At 34.4% G+C, this 21,648-nt stretch overlaps 1 protein-coding gene across 4 annotated transcripts in view; it reads left to right on the top strand.

Annotated features, from left to right (window-relative positions):
* The window catches only part of NCAM2 (neural cell adhesion molecule 2), a 517,977-nt gene that overhangs the window by 321,191 nt on the left and 175,138 nt on the right, over window positions 1–21,648 (top strand). For all 4 annotated transcript variants that reach the window (XM_027041783.2, XM_053220659.1, XM_053220660.1 and 1 more), the window contains one exon: window positions 9,932–10,049. In XM_027041783.2, coding sequence (XP_026897584.1) covers window positions 9,932–10,049 — 118 coding nt within the window. The remainder of the gene's footprint in view (window positions 1–9,931; window positions 10,050–21,648) is intronic.

Here is a 21,648-nt window from a genome sequence, read left to right as displayed (position 1 = left end):
TTGTGGATTAAAAATCAGTTACATTTTCACAACTTTTGCATGTGTACCAATGACCATTTCAGTACCTGCGTGGTGATTTATCTCTTTAGTCCGTTCTCATACTCTTGGTACTGTTTAATATCAAATCTACAAATGCCCAGCTGAGGGCTGAGGCCCAAATTTCATGAATACTTGATGCAATTACTTTTCCAAGCTCTTTCTACTCTGTTATCCCTCCCATAGTTTCCTGTTCTGCGAGTTTCCAGGTTTTTTGTTTTTTTGTTTTTTTGTATGTTCATTTATTTATTTTGATAGAGCACAAGCATGGGGAGGGGAAGAGAGAAAGAGAGAATCCCAAGCAGGCTCCACACTGACAGCAGGAGCACTGATGCAGGTCTCGATCCCACAAACTGTGAGATCATGACCTGAACTGAAATCAAGAATCAGACACTCAACCCACTGAGCCACCCAGGTGCCCCAATGTCTCTTTAATAAAGAGATTAACTGAAATGATTTATAGAAGCTCATTTGATTGATACTCATTTGTCATCCTAGTGTGGCTCTGAACATTTAGCTCACACTTTAGGAGAAGTTTAACTACTTGCTTAACTTTTGACAAGAGTGTATTTAAAACCATATGTGTCTGCTTTAGTAAATGGGGCAACATTAAAGGACTTACAGAGGAAAAAAAGGAAAAGAGCCTTCAAATCTCCTTTCTTCCTTGCAGTCTATCACAGATGCAAATTCTGCTGGTCTTACAAAATTTGTTCTTTTAAAAAATATGTAATGGTAACTTCCCCAAGTTACAAGCTATATAATCATTTGATGGTTTGTTCTGATATTTATTCAGATATTATAGTAAACAGAACAGTGTTTAACACCAGGATAACCCTTTCTTCCTAACATTTTTCTTATCATTAGCGTTACCTTCATTCCTGTTATATAAATGAGCCAAAGAAGACCCCCCGCCTCCTATATTTGTCCTTAATGTTGATTTCTTCTTCATATTCAGAGCATGTTGGGACCAGTAGCTCAAAGCCTCATTAGCACCAAATTCAAATTTTTACACCCATTGTTTTAAATAATAGCCAAAATATGCATATTTTTAGCATTTAGCATCAGTCCGCTTTGCACACCTTGGAAAAGTGCACTCGCACTCTGCTAGCTGTAGGCAAGAAAACTCGGGGCCTAAACACGACCCCATGCCACTGCTGCCCTTTGGAGTTCTGCTGTGCTGCTGAGTGACGTCACCGAGACACCTAAGCCTCCCTCACAAATCCACTTCACCCAGGAGTTTCCTGGCACTCCTCCCACTCTGGGTGGTTCTCCCTCCCAAATATACAGTCTCTGGAAGGGCTCCTGCTGCGAAGAATCCAAACTTTAATGCGACTTGTCCACGCACCCCCCAAATAAAGCCCACTGTCTACTGCTCCCACTTTGTTGTCAGGTCTTTTCCTTGACCAGTCCTGAAATCCTTCAGCCGATCACATTTCCCAACAGCTTCCTTTCTCTAGAATTTCTCAACTCTAGGAATAATGCTCTGAAACCTTATACATTTGGATTAATTTTAAACACACACGATGGGTTTGATTTTAAATTATTTTTCTTGGCCATTTTATAAGATTTTTCTTTAAATGCTAATTTGAATTACCAAATTGTATTCTGTCTCATTTTGTACCTCAGGTGACCTCAGAAGTTTTTGCCTTAGAACTCTTCATATTTGTAAAATTATTGTGGATTCCCCAAGGAATTTTTATGTAGGTCATATCTATTTATATGTGTCATATCAATATCATATTAGGCATTGAAATGAGAAGTTTTTAAAATGATTGATTAATTTATTTAAGTTTTAAGATGTTAAAAAATAAAAATTAAATAAATTTTAAGATGTTGATTTATGAACTGTCAAAAATAATAAGTATGTTAACCTAAATAGCATGTTAAAGAAAATAGCAACATTTTGAGAAATACAGTAAAACAGTAGCTTCTTCTTTTTTACATTAAAAAATTTATGTTTGGGGTGCTTGAGTGGCTCAGTCGGTTAAGCATCTGACTCTTGATTTGGGTTCCGGTTGTGATCTCACAGTTTGTGGGATTCACCCCTGCATCAGGCTCTGTGCTGACAGTGTGGATCCTACTTGGGATTCTCTCTCTCTCCCTCTCTGTGCTCCTCCTCCACTCGCTGTGTCTCATTCCCTCTCTCTTTCAAAATTAATAAACTTAAATTTAAAAAATTTTAAAAATTATTATTGAGGTATATTTGGCAGACAATGTCACGTTAGTTTCAGATGTACACTCAACTGATTCAACAATTATGTACATCACTCATTGCTCACCATGATAAGTGTCATCATCCTCTGTCACTATACAATGTGATTATGATATGAGTGACTATGTTCCCTGCTGTACTTCTTATCTCTATGATTTATTTATCTTGTAACTAGAAGTTTGTATCTCTTCATCCTCTTCACCTATTTTAGCCAGCTTCCCACCCACCTCCCTTCTGGCAACCATTAGTTTGTTCTCCATATTTACTAGTCTAGTTTTTTTGTTTGTTTATTTGCTTGTTTGTTCATTTGGTTTTTTAAATAGTTTAGATATAAGTGAATTTATATGGCATTTGTCTTCTCAGTCTGACTTATTTCATTTAGCATAATGCTCTCAAGGGTCATCCATGTTGTCACAGAGGCAAAATTTTATTCTTTTTTAATGGCTGAGTAATATACCACTATTCTTTATCCATTCATTCATCAGTGGACACTTAGGTTATTTCCATATCTTGGCTATTGTAAATAATGCTGCAGTGAACAGAGGAGTGCATTTATCTTTTTGAATTAGTATTTTCATTTTCTTTGGGTAAAAACCCAGTAGTGAAATTACTGGATTATATAGTATTTCTATTTTTAATTTTTTTGAGGAAACTCCATACCATTTCCATAGCGTTTGTACCAATTTACATTCTGACCAACAGTGCCTGAGGATTCCCTTTTCTCCACATCCTCACCAACACTTGTTATTGTCTTTTTGATACTAGCCATTCTGACTGGTGTGACGTGATACCTCATTGTGGTTTTGACATACATTGTGGTTTTGATTTCCCCCACGATTAGTGATTTTGAACATCTTTTCATGTGTCTGTTTGCCATCTATATGTTTTCTTTGGAAAAATGTAAATTCAGGTCCTCTGCCCGTTCTTAAATCAGATCGTTTGAAGTTTTGGTGTTGAGTTGTATAAGTTCTTTATATATTTTTCATACTAACCCCTTATTGGGTACATCATTTACAAATACTATATGAATATGTCTCCTCAGACAAAGAAAGCAAAAGCAAAAATAAACTATTGGGACTACATCAAAATAAAAAGCTTTTGCATAGTAAAGGAAGCCATCAAGAAAACAAAAATTCTGTTATCAGTTGCTGCATTCAATCTTTTGTAATATATTTTTGAACCTGAGAAAAAGACTTTTTTAGATCAGGAAATTATTGAACTTTTCCTCCATTAGCATTACTGGGAATGGGAAAATTGTGAGAATTTTGCAGGAGAAATTCATTTTCACACAGATATGTGGTTGGTAAAATGGAAGGCATCATAAGACCCCATGAATGGGTTTTGAGGACTTCTGGGGTCCTTGAAACATACTTTGAGGATTAAAGAATATTGCTGATCATACAGTATACTCATAAAGCATAAAAATAGCCATGTTTAATCATGAAAATATCCTCTAATGTGTCTAAAATTTTCAGACTTTTTTTTTTTGACAAGAGTTATCTTTCACATTAACTTTGGCCCTTTATTTAGTTATCGCCTCTCAACATGGAAACAAAAAGAAATTCAAAATAATGCTTTCCATGCTTCCAACTTTAATTTTTCACTTGGATTTTCTTTAATAAGGGTTACAATGCTTTTAGACCTATAGCTATGAATTAACTTCAGGAAATTATCTGAGAATTATTTCCTTTAACTTTTATTGCTTTATTTTCTTACTTGTTCATTTATATATTTTTTTCTGGTTATAAAAATAATACACAGTTGGAGTAGAAAATTGGAGTGATGACCACTGAGGGCAATTTGATTTAGTCTTCTTCAGTCAAGATTACATATTCGTTTAGTCTTTGATGTATCAATTTTACTTCTAGATAATTAACTGGTACATTGGTTGCAGTAGATAAGATTGTAGTAGATAAATATTTGGATATCCTCAGGAGATATAACATGTGGCCAATAGTTTATCCACAGGGTAGAAGACTGTGCAATACGAACAGTTTTGAGGAAGTACTCTACAGAGTGACATGAATATATTCTTTACATGCATTATTAATTTTAGAAAAGAAGCATGGTACAGAATATGGTATATTTTGTGGAAAGAAGAAGTAAACATAAAATTATGTGCTAATAGTTGCATAAAAATACAAATAATCAAGTGGTTAACAAGGAAAAGAGTAAGGTCTAGAATTTTCCTCTTAATTTTATTTTATTTTTGAACCTGTGAATGTGATCTACTTTAAAACTCAAATTAAAAGAACATAAAAATCAGATTTATTTGGCAAAATTTGGAAAATATAGGAAAACATAAATTATGCAATAAAGTTCTCATTAACATTTTCACATTGTTTTTATACTTTCCACTGAAAGCAATATTCATTTGCCCAAATACCAGATATTTTTCATATTAGAGTTTACTAAGAATTTGAAATGCCAATGGAAACATTTTCCTTGAGTTTTTTTTTTAATGAATATAATGGGCCAGTTTGATCTTATTTTGTAAACTGATATCAAATAAAACTCTTACTGTTTCACTCAGAATGGATTGATTTTAGAACTCAATACTCAACAGATAATTGTAATTATATTACTATTTTACTGTATTCCCATATTGCAGCATATGCCCACCAATTATTTGCCAATTCTCAATCAAGTACATGAAAAAATATTGATTGGATTTTATGCAAGACAGTAATAAGTATGCTGACACTCCACATTAGAAACCACTGTTTATTTGAAAAGAACTGACTACAATGCTTAGTCTGCTGTAACCAAGAAGCTAGATTTTTTCCAAATGAAATTATACAATTAATTAACTTTTCTTTATGTTAATCATTTGACATTCTGTATTTGTTAAAATTTTTTAAGTCTTGCATTCCAAAGAAAACTTATTTTTACCAAGTAGCACTTTAAATTGACCATCCTCATAAATATAAGAGGAAGGATTATTACAAATAACCAGAATCAATGAAGATTGAGAGGTGTGGGGCACCTGGGTGATTCAGTCTGACTCTTAATTTTGGCTTAGGTGATGATCTCGTGGTTCATGAGTTCAAGCCCACATTGGGCTCCATGCAGACAGTGTGGAGTCTGTTTGGGATTCTCTCTCCCTCTCTCTATGCCCCTCCCCCTCATCTCAAAATAAATAAACATAAAGAAAAATAGAAAAAAGAAAAAGAAAAAAGAAAAAAAATTGAGAGGTGTTAGATGATATAATAACCTGTGAAGCAGAAGAGCAAAACAAACAAATAAAAATAGAACAAATAAAAAAAAATGCACACATGAGACATTGAGACCTAATAAGACTACTGGAAAGTAATGATGATCAAAATCATGATGAGAATGCATTGTCCATAATTTAAATATCTTATTCCATAGGGAGAGTCTACATAATATTAAAATATCAATTATTTTTTTTACTATATGATATTATAAGCAATTAAGTATATGAAAAATTGCTGAAGAGGTAAGTTGCAGAATGAGGATACTTGCTTCCATATCAAAGAAGGAGTCTTAGAATAAAACTTAAAAAAATACAATTTTCTAGCATCCCTGAATAATATGAATCAAGTTTGCATAGGTGGCTTCTTGGTTGGTTCATTTTTCTCTCTTCAGTGCTTATATAAAGTAGAAAGAGCCATGTGTTAATGAACTCATGGAAAAACCTGAGGAAAGAAATTAAGTTATGTTCCATATACACTGAGACCAACAATATAGAATGTTAAAAATACCAGATACTTTAGGGGTGCTTGGGTGGCTCAGTTGGTTGAGCATCCAACTTTGGCTCAGGTCATGATCTCATGGCTCATGGGTTAGAGCCCCACTTCAGGCTCTGTGCTGACAGCTCGGAGCCTGGAGCCTGCTTTGGATTTTGTGTCTCCCTGGCTCTCTGCCCCTAAGCCACTCACATTCTGTCTCTGTCTCCCTCAAAAATGAATAAACATTAAAAAATACCAGGTACTTAAGCATGAACATGGACTATTTCTTCTCTTGGCCAAGGACTAAGATAGCTTATGTGACTTTTTTCCCCCTTCTCTTATTTTTCATTTTTGTAAAAATCACATAACATAAAATTTATGATCTTAACCCATTTAAAGTATAAGTTATGTGGCATTAAATATGTTCATAATGTGCACTATCCAGCACCATCCATCTCTGTAATTCTTTTCCTCTTGTAAGACTGAATCTCTGTACCCATTTAACAATAACTTCCTATTCCCTTCTTTCACCTCCTGTCCTCTCCATATTTTCCCTGTTATTCCCCCCTCCCAAGAGCTCCTAGCAACCACCATTTCAAGTTCTGTCTCTATAATTTTGACTATTCCAAGTACATAAGTGGATTCATAGAGTATTTGTCTTTCTGTGACTGGTATTTCACTTAGCATAGCATCCTAAAGGTTCATCCATGTGAAGTATATGTCAGAATTAACTTTTTTAAATTTTTTCTTTTTTTTTTTAATTTTAGAGAGAGAAATGGCAAGTGGAGGAGAGGAGCAGAGAAAGAGAGAGAGAGAGAGAGAGAGAGAGAGAGAGAGAGAGAATCTTAAGCAGTCTGCACACTCAGCACAGAGCCCAGAACAGGGCTAGATCCCATGACCCTGAGATCATGACTTGAGCCAAAATCAAGAGTCAGATGTTCAACCAACTGAGCCACCCAGGCTCCCCTTAACTTTATGAATAGTATTCCATTCTGTGCATATAACACATTTTGCTTATCCATTTATTCATTTACGGATATTTGTATTGCTTCCACTCCTTAAATATTGTGAATAATGCTGCTATGAAGGTGGCTATACCTGTTTGAGGTATTGCTTACAACTTACCTTCCATGCCTCCCTGTGGAAGCTGCAAGCCTACCATAGACTCCAGAGATCCAAGATAGTTACATTAAACAGATTCTGTCTGTGCAATTGCTGCCTAGGTAGGGAGATAGATGCCTGGTGCTGACTATTCTACCATCTTTTCCAAATCCTCCCTTACGCTAATTTCTGAATGCCACACAGCCTTAAGAGTGCAAGCAAGGAAAAGTAACTAAGAAAGGACCATGAGTCTTCATGTTAGTAGTCCTCTGCCAGAGAGAGGACATACATGTGAATTTATTTGATGACATACATTTTGGCCAGATCTGATTAATCAATGCGTTATAAAAGAGTAGCTTTCCTGACAGTGGTGGTGATTGGGGATTGGGAAGTTGTTTTCCTTATCCTGAATAAATTTGGAGGGATTGTTGTTCTGATCAACTTGAATCACGTGAGTATTCCATGCTTAGTACAATGTTCTTCATCTTCTGAGACATATTTAGGGACAGTGCATAGAGGAAGACTGCAAGACACAGAAGGCAAATGGAACCGCTGGATGTCATTGTTGATGCAAGTGAATTAAGCCATCAAATTAGAGGTATCTTTGGTGCCTCTGCAGCCAGCAAAGGGAATTAATTGTAACATGAAGGTGGGCCAAAACCTTTGTATAAGTGAGTTCTGGAGCCACTTCCCTACACGTTCTCATGTGTCTTGAAGCTGAAGAATGAAAACCGAAATTTATCAGAAAGGATTGACTACATAATATACACAATATAAATCTTTGTAAAGTTATTAGAACTAGATATTTCAGATATAGTCAAATACAAAAAAAGTATTTTTAAGAAGGTAAAATAGAGTAGAAAAAACATACTACATATGGGTCTTATGAGACAAGAAATTTGGATGAAATATAATTGTAATCCCTTTTAAAATTGTTTAATCCAACTCAATAGCAAATTCTGAACCAAAGATAATATATGTAAAAGTGCTCTGTAGTCTAACACAGTGGCTAACAAATTCCCTGCACATCTTGGCATCAGAACTAGTGAAAACTTCTGCAGGTTTTGAGGCTATTATCCTTCAGAATAGCTCCGGAATTACTCTTCAAATTACTACTATATAAATATGCAATACTAATATTGTTCTACAAGTGCACACTCTAAGTAAGAACACCCATTTCATTAGTAGAGCTACTGTATCATAACATGGAAACATTGAGATTTGTCAGTTCTTGCAGATCATCTTGCAGTTCAGTTTATAGAAAAGAGAATTATGATAAGGAACAAAGAGTTTGTTTAAGCGAGTAACAGTCATAGGACAAGAACTGGAGCATGTGATTCTCCGATTGGAGGCGTTTCTATTTACACAAATACTTTGCTCTAGAGAGGATTTCTATTAAGAAGTACATTTTCGTGTAATTATTTAATGGTTAAAATATTTATTGTTGTAATAAAAATAGTGACAGTGTTCTTGCACCTATGTTTATCATAAGAAAAGGAAAGGCAATACATTTTGATTAAAGTGTTCTTTTCCATAATTACAAAAGAAGGAAAACTAGATACAGAAAGTCAAATTTCAGTGTATTTAAAATGCAGAGTTAATGTCTGAAAAAAAAGTCCATCCTATTGTAATATGTGTAATTATTATGTTATTTTAGAGACAGCATGTCAGATCATGTACCTTGTATTTAAATTCATAAAGGCAGAAACTTGATTTATTGTGCTTAATTGCTAAGATACATATCAGCTCCTATCTGCACCATCAGCATCAACAATACAGCATGAATGCTGACCTGAATGCTATTGTAGAGATATTTAGTTATTATCACACTTTTTTTTAATGTTTATTTATTTTTGAACAACAGAGTGTGCGTAGGGGAAGGGCAGAGAGAGAGAGGGAGACACAGAATCTGAAGCAGACTCTAGGCTCTGGGCTGTCAGCACAGACCCTGTTGTGGGGCTCGAACCCACAAATGTGAGATCTTGACCTGAGTCAATGTCAGATGCCTAACCAACTGAGCTACCCAGGCACCCCAGTTGTTATCACACTTCTAAATATGTAAAAGACAATTCTACTAATATAATTAATTTTAAGAGCATCATTTTGTCATTTAATTGAAAATCATAAAAGTGCATTAAATCAAAATTTATGCTGTACTTTGAAATTTAGTTTCTATTATGGATGCTATTGATTTGTTTATTGCAAACAGTACATTTTAGTAACAGCTTCAACATGTCCAAAATGTGCAGCATATACAGTTTTTGCAATGTAATTAGTTAGAAATTGGGGAAGCTTAATTTTTAAAATTGAATTGTTCATGAAAATCTATTTCATACTCTCTATGTCTTGAGCAGTTTCTCTTCATAAAATGTTCTGTAGTTGTGTGAAGAAATTAAGTGCAGTTAATCAGAAAGAACATTATGGTTTGACACCTAATTTGAAAGCCCTGTCTTGAAGCGGTGAATAATTGCTTATAGAATTACATATACCGATGAGAACTCAAATAGGAAATCCATTTATGCTCCAAGTAGATCTCAGTATTGATGTAAGTCAGGATAGTATTGTCTGTCTTTTTCTGAGAAATATTTCATAAAAGTATACATATAAATTGGTTAAAATGTCTACTTTCTTGTTTAGTTTGATAGATTAAAAATGGTACAATAGCATTTAGAACGAATTATCTCATTATTGTAAATGGCACGCAGATCAGTGGTCTTAAAGTTATTTTACTGTGCAACCAAGTCAGTCCTGTTGATATAAATACAGACGTAAACAATAAAGTTTTAAAGCTTAAAATTAACAACAACAAAAAGTACCTGTAAGAAAGTCCCAATGGTGTTTATAAAATGTTTTTCATCTCTATTTAATCTGTGTTCATCTCTTTTTTCAGTGCCGCCAGCGATCACAATGCCTCAGAAATCCTTTAATGCCACAGCAGAGAGAGGAGAAGAGATGGCATTATCCTGCAGGGCCTCTGGCTCTCCCGAGCCCTCTATCTCCTGGTACAGGTAGGTTACAGATACATATCCTTCTGGCTTGTGTCCAGGATCAATCTCATGGAAAAATATTTCTGATCTTATTTTATCAAGAATAAGAGCATTCTTTGGAGTTTCATTTGAAGTTTATGACAGTTTTGTTTTTAGTTAAATTGTAAAAGAGATTAACAGAGTGATTTAACCCAAGTCAAAGACTACACCCATTGCACTGGTTATTCTTTCTAGAATGCAGGTTTCCGCCCAAAATGGGCCCAGGACGCCTATGACTGATTCAGCCACATTAATGTTACTGCTAGAGACTAAATGGAAATAGGAATGCTAGCATTAATGGTACCATTGTTGTATGTATATAAAAGTGTATTTTATTCAATTCAATTATATATTTTCTTTATGGACTGTGTTATTCAGAAAAAAAGCTAATTATGTGCAGTTAAAGTTTCATAAATTTAATGTCATTTTTAAAAAGCTTACTTGATCAAATGAATAAACACTCTATCCTAAGTCCATTCTTTAACAGTTTACTTATATATATATATATTTTTAGAATTATTAAATGTTACTTCATTTTTATTAACATCAAACAGATATCAACGTTGTCATTCTTTTAGGTTGTGGCTTTAACTGTTAAAAGGGAGACAATGAAACTTTACAGATGGACAATTTTATAAATTCATACTAGTTATTAATTCGGGTTACTACTTAAGCATAGCTACAAATATTTATATAATCTCTTCTACACTTCACAAACCAAATAGTGTAAGAATAATCACAAGAAAACAATAAGTAAAAATATATTCCACATTGTCAAAAAAGGGCCAATTGTAAGGATTAGGTTTAAAAAAAAACTGTTAAAGAAGAATTGAAATCCAATTTTATTTTATTCTGTCACTTCCTGGACATTTACTGATATTCTGCAAGTTCCAAACCTTTATCCATTTAATATAGCAGGTAGCAATAAACGAGATATTTCTTTAAATAGGTGTTTTTAGATGTTCTTTGCAAACTGATTCCTTTGTAACATAATGTCGGTATTTTTAAAAGGATTACACATCAAACATTAACATATTCACCCCAGATAATAATCATGTATCTCAGAGACTTCTGGTTTCTAGTGTGTATCTTAAAGAGTCAATATTACATCTAATTGCAGCACAGAAAAGCTCTTGGACCATTCATTACAATGAACAAATATTGTTCTAGAATCTCATTCTCATCATTATATCTTTCCAGAGAGACTTCCTTCTGTTTAAATTTCTGTCTTAAAGTTCAACATTTGTTCAAAATTCTCATATTTAAGTGGAAACATAATTATCATACAGGCTAGAAAGATCAGATTCTGAGGCTAACATAATGAATCATTTAAATCTACATTTTTTAATCTTTATATCTTCACATGACATTAGTTTAATGTCTATAATGGTGTAAATAATAATTGTTCTATTCTCTGGATATTTAATATATAATGGGCGAATGGAAGTATATGGTAGTGACATTGACAGAGTGAAAATTAGTATTGGAAGTTTTTATTTTGACATATTTATGTAGGGCTATAAGCATGTAATCCTTGCTAAAAAAAGTTTTAAAATCCTATAAACATTAAGTAATGTAGGGAAGCAGCCCAGCGAGAAGGATCCAGACTACCTGTTGCACAGAGATACTATATCCAAAGGAAATAAGTGCAGCCAATAAGGGAAATAGTTGAGGACCAAACAGTGGGGGAAAATAAGAAGTTTTCACAAAGATAATCAGGAACACTTGGTGACGTGAAAGCTAAAGTGGGAAAAGGGGCAGCTACTCTAAAATATCTCTCCCCTTGTGCCATTCAAATGGTTCTTCTACATCTGTTGAAAATACCATATGGATTTTTAGCATTAACCCAAGTAGATCAGTGAATTCCATTGATTTCCAAATGTTAAAATAATTTTGCATTCCTTGGATTACACCCACTTGATTATGCTATATTGTCCTTTTTATGTATTGCTGGAGTTACTGTGCAGATAATTTGTGAAAATTGCCACATTCACGGTTATGAGAGATATTGTTTTATTGTGTTCTTATTCTTGACTTGTGTGGGATCAGGGAAACACTGAATTCGTAGAATGAGTTAGGGAAGTGTTTCCTCTTTGGTTTTCTGATAGAGTTTGTATATAATACTAACTATTTTTTACTTAAATATTTGGGAAAATTTACAGTGAAACCACCTGTGTTAGAACTTTCCTTGTGTAGAGGTTTAACTACAAATTCAAGTTATTTCACAGATCTGGGTCTATCCCAGTAATACCTTTGTCTTTAGTGGTCTCTTGTGATGTATATCTTTTCAGCAATGTGTCCATTTCATTCCAGTTGTTTTTACTAGCTTTAAGTCATTTACAGTATTCCCTTGCTATACTTTTTTTACTTTTCAAAATTTTTATTTAAATTCTAGTTAGTTAACATATAGTGTCAAATTGGTTTCAGGTGTAGAATTTAGTGATTCATCACTACACATAACACCCAGTGCTCATCACATGTGCACACCTTAATACCCATCACACCCATTTAGCCCATCCCCACCCACCTCCCTCTAACCACCCTGTTTGTTCTCTGTCGTTAGAGTCTCTTAATGGTTTGTTTCCGCCCCCCTTTTTTTGTTTTTGTTTTTTTCCTTTCCTATATGTCCCTCTGTTTCATTTCTTTAATTCCACATACGAGTGAAATCATATGGTATTTCTTTCTGTAATGGCTTATTCTACTTAGCATAATACACTCGAGCTCCATCCATGTCATTGCAAATGGCAAGATTGCATTTATTTGATGGCTGAGTAATATTCCATTTTACATATATACCACAACTTCTTTATCCATTCATCAGTCAGTGGACATTTGGGCTCTTTCCGAAATTTGGCCATTATTGATAAGGCTGCTGTAAACATTGAGGTGCAAGTGCTCCTTCAAACCTGTTCTTGTAATGTTATTTTTGACATTGGTTATTTAGAATGTTGTTAATTTGTTTCCAAATATTTGAGTATATTTCATATATATTTCTGCTACTAGTTTCTAATTGAATTTCTTAATTGTCATAAAACATACTTTGTATAATATCAATTTGCTTAAATTTATTGGGTCTCATTTTATAATCTAAATTTTTAAATGTTCTTTGTGTACTTGAAAAGAATATATATTCCACTGTTGTATGGAGTAGTCTCTAAATATCAAATAGGACAGCTGGTTGATTAATATTGTTCACATCTTCTATATCCTTAATGATTTTACAAGCATTGTCTGTTTTTCTGTGCTCAGTTCTCTCTGTTTTGTTTCATGTCTTTTGAAGCTCCGGTATGTGTTTATACATTTATCAACACCATACCAATATTATAAAATTATTAAAGGAATTTGTTTCGGAATAAAACAATATCAGATAGAACTTTCAGCCCTTTTTTTGTTTTTGCAAATTTTTATGTCTTCAAGTTCACTAAATTATATTGATATATTTTCAAATTGTTGATTATTTTTCTTTTGTAATGTTTAATCTACTTTCAGATCCACCAGAGTATTTTTAATCCTTCTATTTTTTATCTCTACACATTTGATGGAGTACTTTATTTCCAAGGCAAATTGGTATATAGCATTATTAGTTTCAGGTGTAAATCATAATTTGATTTTCATATAAATTTCAAAGTGATCACCGTAGTGAGTCTAGTTACCATCTGTCACCATGCAATTGATTCCCTTCACCCATCTCACCCACCCTCTAATTCCTTTCCCCTCTGATATCTACCAATCCATTCTCTGTATCCAGGAGATAGTTTTGTTTTATTTGTTCACTTGTTTTATTTTTCAGCTTCCACATGTAAGTGAAATCATATGGTATTTATATTTCTCTGTCTGACTTGTATCACTTAGCATAACACATTTAAGGTCCATTTGTGTTGTGAAAAATGGCAAGATTTGCTTCCTTTTTATGGGATTTTTCCAGTTTTTTTTTTCTTGTAACTGATTTCTAGTGTCATACCATTGTGGTTAGAAAAGATGCTTGGTATGTGAAATATCGTCTTAAATTTTTTGAGACTTGTATGTAGCCTAATGCCATTTATCCTAGAGAATGTTCCATGTCACTTGAGAAGAACATGTATTCTACTACTTTTAAATGGACTGTTCTGTTTATATCTATTAAGTCCATCTGGACTAATGTGTTGTTTAAGGCCAATGTTTCTTACTGATTTTATGTCTGGATGATAGATCTGTTGGTGTAAATGGGGTATTAAAGTCCTCTACTCTTACTGTCTTGCTGTCAATTTTTACCTTTAGGTCTCTTAATACCTGCTTTATATATTTAGATATTCCTATATTGGGCACATAATTATTTACAAATGTTATATCCTCATTTTGTAATGACCCCATTACCATTACATAATGCCTTACTTGTTACATGTGTAGTACTTGTTTTAAACTCATCATTTTGTCTGATATAGTATAGCTTTGTTTTCATTTTCATTTGCATGGAATATCTTTTCCTATCCCTTCACTTTGTTTTTTAATTATTATTTTATTTTAGAAAGAGAGAGAGAGCACATGTGAGTTGAAGAGAGGGGCAGAGGGAGAGAGATAATTTTTAAGCAGGTTCCATGTTCAGCATGGAGCCTGATGCTGGGTTCAATCTCTCATGACCCTGAGATCATGACATGAGCCTAAATCAAAAGTCAGATACTTAAGCAACTGAGCCATCCAGGCATCCCTCTATCCCTTCACTTTAAATCTCTGTGTCCTTAGATCTGAAGTGAGTCTCTTATAGACAACACATCAATAGGTCTTGTCTTTTTCCATTTAGTCACTTATCTTTTGATTGGAGAATTTAGTCCATTTGCATTTAAAGTAATTATTGATAGGTATGTACTTATTGCCATTTTTTTTCATTGTTTTCTGAATGGTTTGTAGTTCCTCTCTGTTCCTTTCTTTTTCTCTTGCTCTCTTCCCTTGTGGTTTGATACTTCTTTATAGTGTTGTGTTTAGATTACTTTCCCATTATCCTTTGTGTGTCTACTAGGGTTCCCATATAACAGACAGTGTAGCATTTTATTCTAAGTTGATAGCAACATAATTTTGAATACATATTAAAGACTCTATATTTTTATTCCCCCACCACATGTTTTATGTTTCTGATGTTATATATTACATCTTTTGTGTGTGTGTATACCTTAACAAATTATTATAATTATAGTTGATTTTACATTTGTTTTTTAACCTTCCTTGTAAATTTTTAAGTGGTTAATCCACTATATTTACTGTAAATTTGGCTTTTCCAATCAGATATTTAGTTTCATATATTTTCTTGTTACTAGTTAGTACCTTTTATTTTCAGCTTGAAGAAGTACCTTCAACATTTCTTGTAAGGCTGGTCTAATGGTATGAAATCACTTAACTTTTGGTTGTCTGGAAAACTATCTCTCCTTTATTTTGAATGATAGCCTTGCTGGGTAGAATATTCTTGGTTGGCAATCTTTCCTTTCAGCACTTTGAATATATCATGCCACTTTCTTTTGGCCTGAAGAGTTTATGCTGAAAAATCAACTGATAGTCTTATAGGTACTTTTATGATAGTCTTTATATGTATCATGTTGTTCTCTTGCAAACTTTAAGATTTTCTCTTTTTTCTTTAACTGTTAACATTTTAATTATAATGTGTCATGATGTGGATCTCTTTGGTTTCATCTTCTTTGGAACTCTCTGTTCTTTCTGGGCCTGGATGTCTCTTTCCTTCCCTAGGTTGGTTAAATTTTCAGCCATTATTTCTTAAAGTATCCATTTCTCTTTCTCTTCTCCTTCTGGGACTCTATAATGTGAATGTTATGCCACTTGATGTTGTCCCATAGTTCCCACAAACTATCTTCACTTTTTAAAATTCCCTTTTTATTGTTGTTTTTTCAGTTGTTCTCTTTGGGTGAGTTCCACTGCCTGTCTTCCAGGTTGCTGATGTGTTCTTCTGCCTCATCTAAACTGCTGTTGAAATTCTTTAGTTTAGTTTACTGTATTTTTTTTAGTTCAGTTATTGTATTCTTCAGTATTGTGACTTCTGTTTGACACTTTCTTACATTTTCTGTCTCTTTGTTTGAAGTTCTCACTGTGTTCATCTATCCTTCTTCCAATTCAGTGAACATGTTTATGACCATTACTTTGAACTCTTTGTCAGGTAAATTACTTATCTCCCTTTTATCAAGGATTTTTTTTTTTCTTTTCTGGGTTTTGTCTTGTTTTTTCTTTTGGAGTGTATTCTTGCTTTCTAATTTTCCTTTTCTCCATATTTTTTTTTCTGTGTATTCATGGAACAGCTACCTCTCCCATTCTAGAGGAGTGCCCTTGTGCACATGATGGAACTATGATTCAACCTTGCCTGAGTTCTTGGTTGACTCTTACACATTTGTGCTTATCTATGTAGCATGATTTATTTTTAATAAGGTAGAACCCATGGGTGGAATGGGAAGCTTGCTATTGCAGGGCCCAGGGATACACAGCATGTGGGAAGAGTGAGCCTGTTGGCTTCAGAGAGGCTGTGAGGGAGCCTGGAGGGAGCCCAGAACAGGAGTGAGCCAACTGGAAATAATAAGACTGGCAGAGCTCATGGGCAGGGCAAGCCAGGCAGCTGCAGTAGGACTGTGGGAGAGCACAGGGGTGGAGAAGCCCTACAACACTAGAAATGTTGAGTGAGAATTTAAAAATGGTGCCGACCAGCATCGTCCTACAAGGTCCCTGTGTCTCCAGCACATTCTTGAACATTAGCTAATGAATCTCCATTGCATATAGAAAGGTGCTTTCAAAATTGCATTTTTTGTAGATTCCTGGCATGAGTAAGTCTGGGTAAGACTTTTTTTAAAAGCAAACTTTTCATTTTCCATAGCCTTTTGGATGTCCTGGATGTAAGCCCTTTTGCTTTGCAGAGTCAGCTGTTTTTGGGTGTTCATTTCTACAGTGTAGGTCCCAAGGTTTGGGGGTGCCTGATATAGGGTATAAAACCTTCACTTCTCAATGAGAAACTGTTATTTTAACAGTATTTTCTCCTAACTTGATAATCTATGTCATTTCTGGATCTTTTTAATTGATTGAATTTTCTCTTTGTTATGCGTCATATTTTCCCAGTTATATACTATCCTGGTAATTTTTGATTGGGTGCAGATATTAAGGATTTTATGTTTTGGAGTGGTGATTGTTTTTGTATTTTCTTACTTTGTTTTTAGATACAGAAATAGCTTGTGAAAAATTTGATGTTTTGAAGATTGTGTTTAGGCTCTTTTAGTGCAACTACAACCTGGGATTAATATGCTTCTGTGCTTGAGGCAATATTCTTCTAAAAGGGGTGACTTAATGTCCTGCATTTTAGGAAATTTCTCTACTCTGGATGGTTGAGATGCAAATTATTCCTGGTTCTGGGATTGTTGTGCTTTATCTTTTCCAATGGTTATTTCCCTTTCTTTGGAAGGTCTTACTGGCATGCAATTACTGATAAGTATTCAGTTAAAAATTGGTTAGGAACACATTGCAGATCTCTCTACTATCTTTCTTGTGTAGCTCTTTTTTCTTACATTCACTGATCCACAAATTCTAGCTACTTTAACCACTTCCTACTGAGAACTCTCCCTAGCTGTGTTTGGGCTCTCCTTCTGTGAGCCGCAGCCTGGAAACACTCTTCAAGTACCAGGATATGGTGGTCTTCTGAGGTCACTGTCTTGAGCTACTTGAAAACTATTATTTAATCTGTGTCTAGTGTTGTTTGCTGTTTACAATGAGAGGGTATATATGGTTCCCTGTTACTCCATTGTGATTGAAAGTGGAATTATCCTCCTTTCTTTATCATTTCCACTAATTCCATAATTCCATGATTCATTCTCTCTCTCTTTCCTCTCTCTGTCTCTCTCTCTCTTTAATCTACATCCAAGTTAGTTACCATAGAGTGCAACAATGATTTCAGGGGTAGATTCCTTAATGTCCCTTACCCATTTAGCCCATCCTGCCTCTCCCACAACCCCTCCAGTAACCCTCTGTTTGTTCTCCATATTTAAGAGTCTCTTATGTTTTGTCCCCATCACTGTTTTTATATTGATTTGCTTCCCTTCCTTTATGTTCATCTGTTTTGTATCTTAACGTCCTCATATGAGTGAAGTCATATGATATTTGTTTTTCTCTGACTAATTTCGCTTAGCATAATACCCTCTAGTTCCATCCATGCTGTTGAGATTGGCAAGATTTCATTCTTTTTGATTGCCAAGTAATACTCCATTGTATGTGTATATATATATATATATATATATATATATATATATACACATATACACACACACACACACACACACACACACACACACACACACACTACATCTTCTTTATCCATTCATCCACCAATGGCAATGGACATTTCGGCTCTTTCCATACTTTGGCTTTTGTTGATAGTGCTGCTATAAGCATGGGGGTGCATGTGTCCCTTCGAAACAGCACACCTGTATCCGTGGATAAATGCCTAGTAGTGCAATTGCTGGGTCATAGGGTAGTTCTATTTTTAGTTTCTTGAGGAACCTCCATACTGTTCTCCAGAGTGGCTGCACCAGCTTGCACTGCCACCAACAATGCAAAAGAGATCCTCTTTCTCCGCATCCTCGCTAACATCTGTTGTTGCTTGAGTTGTTAATGTTAGCCATTCTGACAGGTGTGAGGTTGTATCTCATTGTGGTTTTGATTTGTATTTCCCTGATGATGCGTGATGGTGAGCATTTTTTCATGTGTCGGTTGGCCATCTGCATGTCTTCCTTGGAGAAGTGTCTATTCCTGTTTTTTGCCCATTTCTTCACTGGATTATTTGTTTTTTGGGTGTTGAGTTTGATAAGTTCTTTATAGATTTTGGATACTAACCCTTCATCTGATATGTAATTTGCAAATATCTTCTCCCATTCTGTCGGTTGCCTTTTAGTTTTGCTGGTTGTTTCCTTCGCTGTACAGAAGCTTTTTATTTTGATGAGGTCCCAGTAGTTCATTTTTGCTTTTGTTTCCCTTACCACTGGAGACGTGTTGAGTAAGAAGTTGCTGTGGCCAACATCAGAAAGGTTTTGCCTGCTTTCTCCTCAAGGATTTTGATGGCTTCCTGTCTTACATTGAGGTCTTTCATCCATTTTGAGTTTATTTTTGTGTATGGTGTAAGAAAGTGGTCCAGGTTCATTCTTCTGCGTGTCGCTGTCCAGTTTTCCCAGCACCACTTGCTGAAGAGACTGTCTTTATTCCATTAGATATTCTTTCCTGCTTTGTCAAAGATTAACTGGCCATAAATTTGTGGGTCCCTTTCTGGGTTCTCTATTCAGTTCCATTGATCTGAATGTCTGTTTTTGTGCCAGTACCATACTGTCTTGATGATTACAGCTTTGTAGTATAGCTTGAAGTCTGGGATTGTGATGCCTCCTGCTTTGGTTTTCTTTTTCAAGATTGCTTTGGCTATTTGGTGTCTTCTCTGGTTCCATACAAATTTTAGGATTGTTTGTTCTAGCACTGTGAAGAATGCTGGTATTATTTTGATAGGTATTGTATTGAATATGTGGATTGCTTTGGGTAGTATTGACATTTTGACAATATTTGTTCTTCCTATCCAGAAGCATGGAATCTTTTTCCTTTTCTGTGTGTGTCTTCTTAAATTTCTTTCATAAGCTTTTTATAGTTTCAGTGTACAGATTTTTCACCTCTTTGGTTAGATTTATTCCTAGGTATTTTATGGGTTTTGGTGCAACTGTAAATGGGATCGATCCCTTGATTTCTCTTTCTGTTGCTTCATTGTTGGTGTATAGGAATGCAACCAATTTCTGTGCATTGATTTATATCCTGCAGTTTTGCTGAATTCATGGATCAGTTTTAGCGTTTTTTTGATGGAATCTTTTGGGTTTTCCATATACTATATCATGTTATCTGCCAAGAGTGAAAGTTTGACCTCCTCCTGGCCAGTTTGGATGCTTTTTATTTCTTTGCATTGTCTGATTGGTGAGGCTGACTTCCAATACTACTTTGAATAACAGTGATGAAAGTGGATATCCCTGTCTTGTTCCTAACTTTAGGGGGAAAACTCTTAGTTTTTCCCTATTGAGGATGATATTAGCATTGGGTCTTTCATATATGGCTCTTATGATCTTGAGGTATGATCCTTCTATCCCTACTTTCTTGAGGGTTTTTATCAAGAAAGGATGCTGATGGTATTACTATCAATGAGTTTATGTTTGTGCTTAATTGATTTGTATATATGGGAGCTTTCACATTGGGAGCATAAATGTTTACAATTATTAGGTCTTCTTGGTGGATAGAGCCCTTAATTATGATATAATGCCCTCTTCATCTCTTGTTACAGTCTTTTTTTAATGTCTGTAAGTATGGCTACTCCAGCTTTCTTTTGTTGACCATTAGCATGATAGATGGTGCTCATCCCCTTACTTTCAATCTGAAGGTGTCTTTAGGTCTAAAGTGGGTCTCTTGTGAACAGCACAGAGATGGATTTTGTTTTCTTAACCATTCTGTTACCTTATGTCTTTTGATTTAAACATTTAGTCCATTGACATTTAGAGTGAGTACTGAAAGATATGAATTTATTGCCATTATGTTTCTTGTAGAGTTGGAGTTTCTGGTGGATTCCGTGATTCTCATACCTATTTTCTTGTGCCTAGAAAAGCATTACTTAGAGAAGTGGTTTGAGTTTCAAGTATGAGCTTATATAATTCCACCAGAATTCTTTGAAAGTCTTTTGCACACATGGCATTCTCCAGAAGTGGATTGTGAATAATAACAAGTATATTCTATATCACAAGTTTGTTAAGAGAGAGGAATTTAGAAACTATTACTTTGGTTAGTTCCCTTGCTGATATTTTTAAATTAAGTTCTTGAAGGGAACATAGTCTTTATATACTTATTTCCTCTAAATCTCTTCTAGATCTACCCATCCACTGCAAAGCCCAAATCATAATTTTTCCCCATGAAAATTAGAAGTATTTCACTCATCTTTTGCCTTTTCTCCTACTACAGTAGATCCCTCTTTCCCCTACTTAACATACAAGAAGTTATGAATAAATTCATTAATGATATCTACCTTATCCTCTGTTACTGCCAGTCATATTATCAATTCTTCATGATAGGTAGCCATGTCTCACTCATTTGCCGTACTTCAAACATTTATCACAATATTTCACATGAGGTAGAGAAACAACCCTCTTTATGAGAAAGAGCACTAGAATTTAGTTATTATGCTTCTTATATTACTGTGTGAACCTAGTTGTCTTCATCTGTGAATTAAGGGGTGTGAAAATTATACTTAAAATTTTTGTTTTCTAATCTGTGAATGACGGTGGGAGTGAAAATAGACATCTATGAGCTAATTGTGAGCTTTTAATCAGGTAGAATTTATAGGGAAAGTGTATTATAAACCACAGATTGCTTAAATTTCTATGTATTATTATTCTTACTGTTGTTTTGTTATGGTTATACAAATTAGTAATTTCTACTTGGCTAGTGTAAGAAATATATTATATCACTAATTACTATGAAGGCTATATATATTACATTCTGGACGAAAATGCTGGAATATCATATTTCATTGTTGTTAGTTTTAGATTCATAAAATATA

The sequence above is a fragment of the Acinonyx jubatus genome, chromosome C2 (genome assembly GCF_027475565.1).
Source record: "Acinonyx jubatus isolate Ajub_Pintada_27869175 chromosome C2, VMU_Ajub_asm_v1.0, whole genome shotgun sequence".
Classification (NCBI taxonomy): domain Eukaryota; kingdom Metazoa; phylum Chordata; class Mammalia; order Carnivora; family Felidae; genus Acinonyx; species Acinonyx jubatus.
This window is presented reverse-complemented; position numbering and strand designations above follow the sequence as displayed.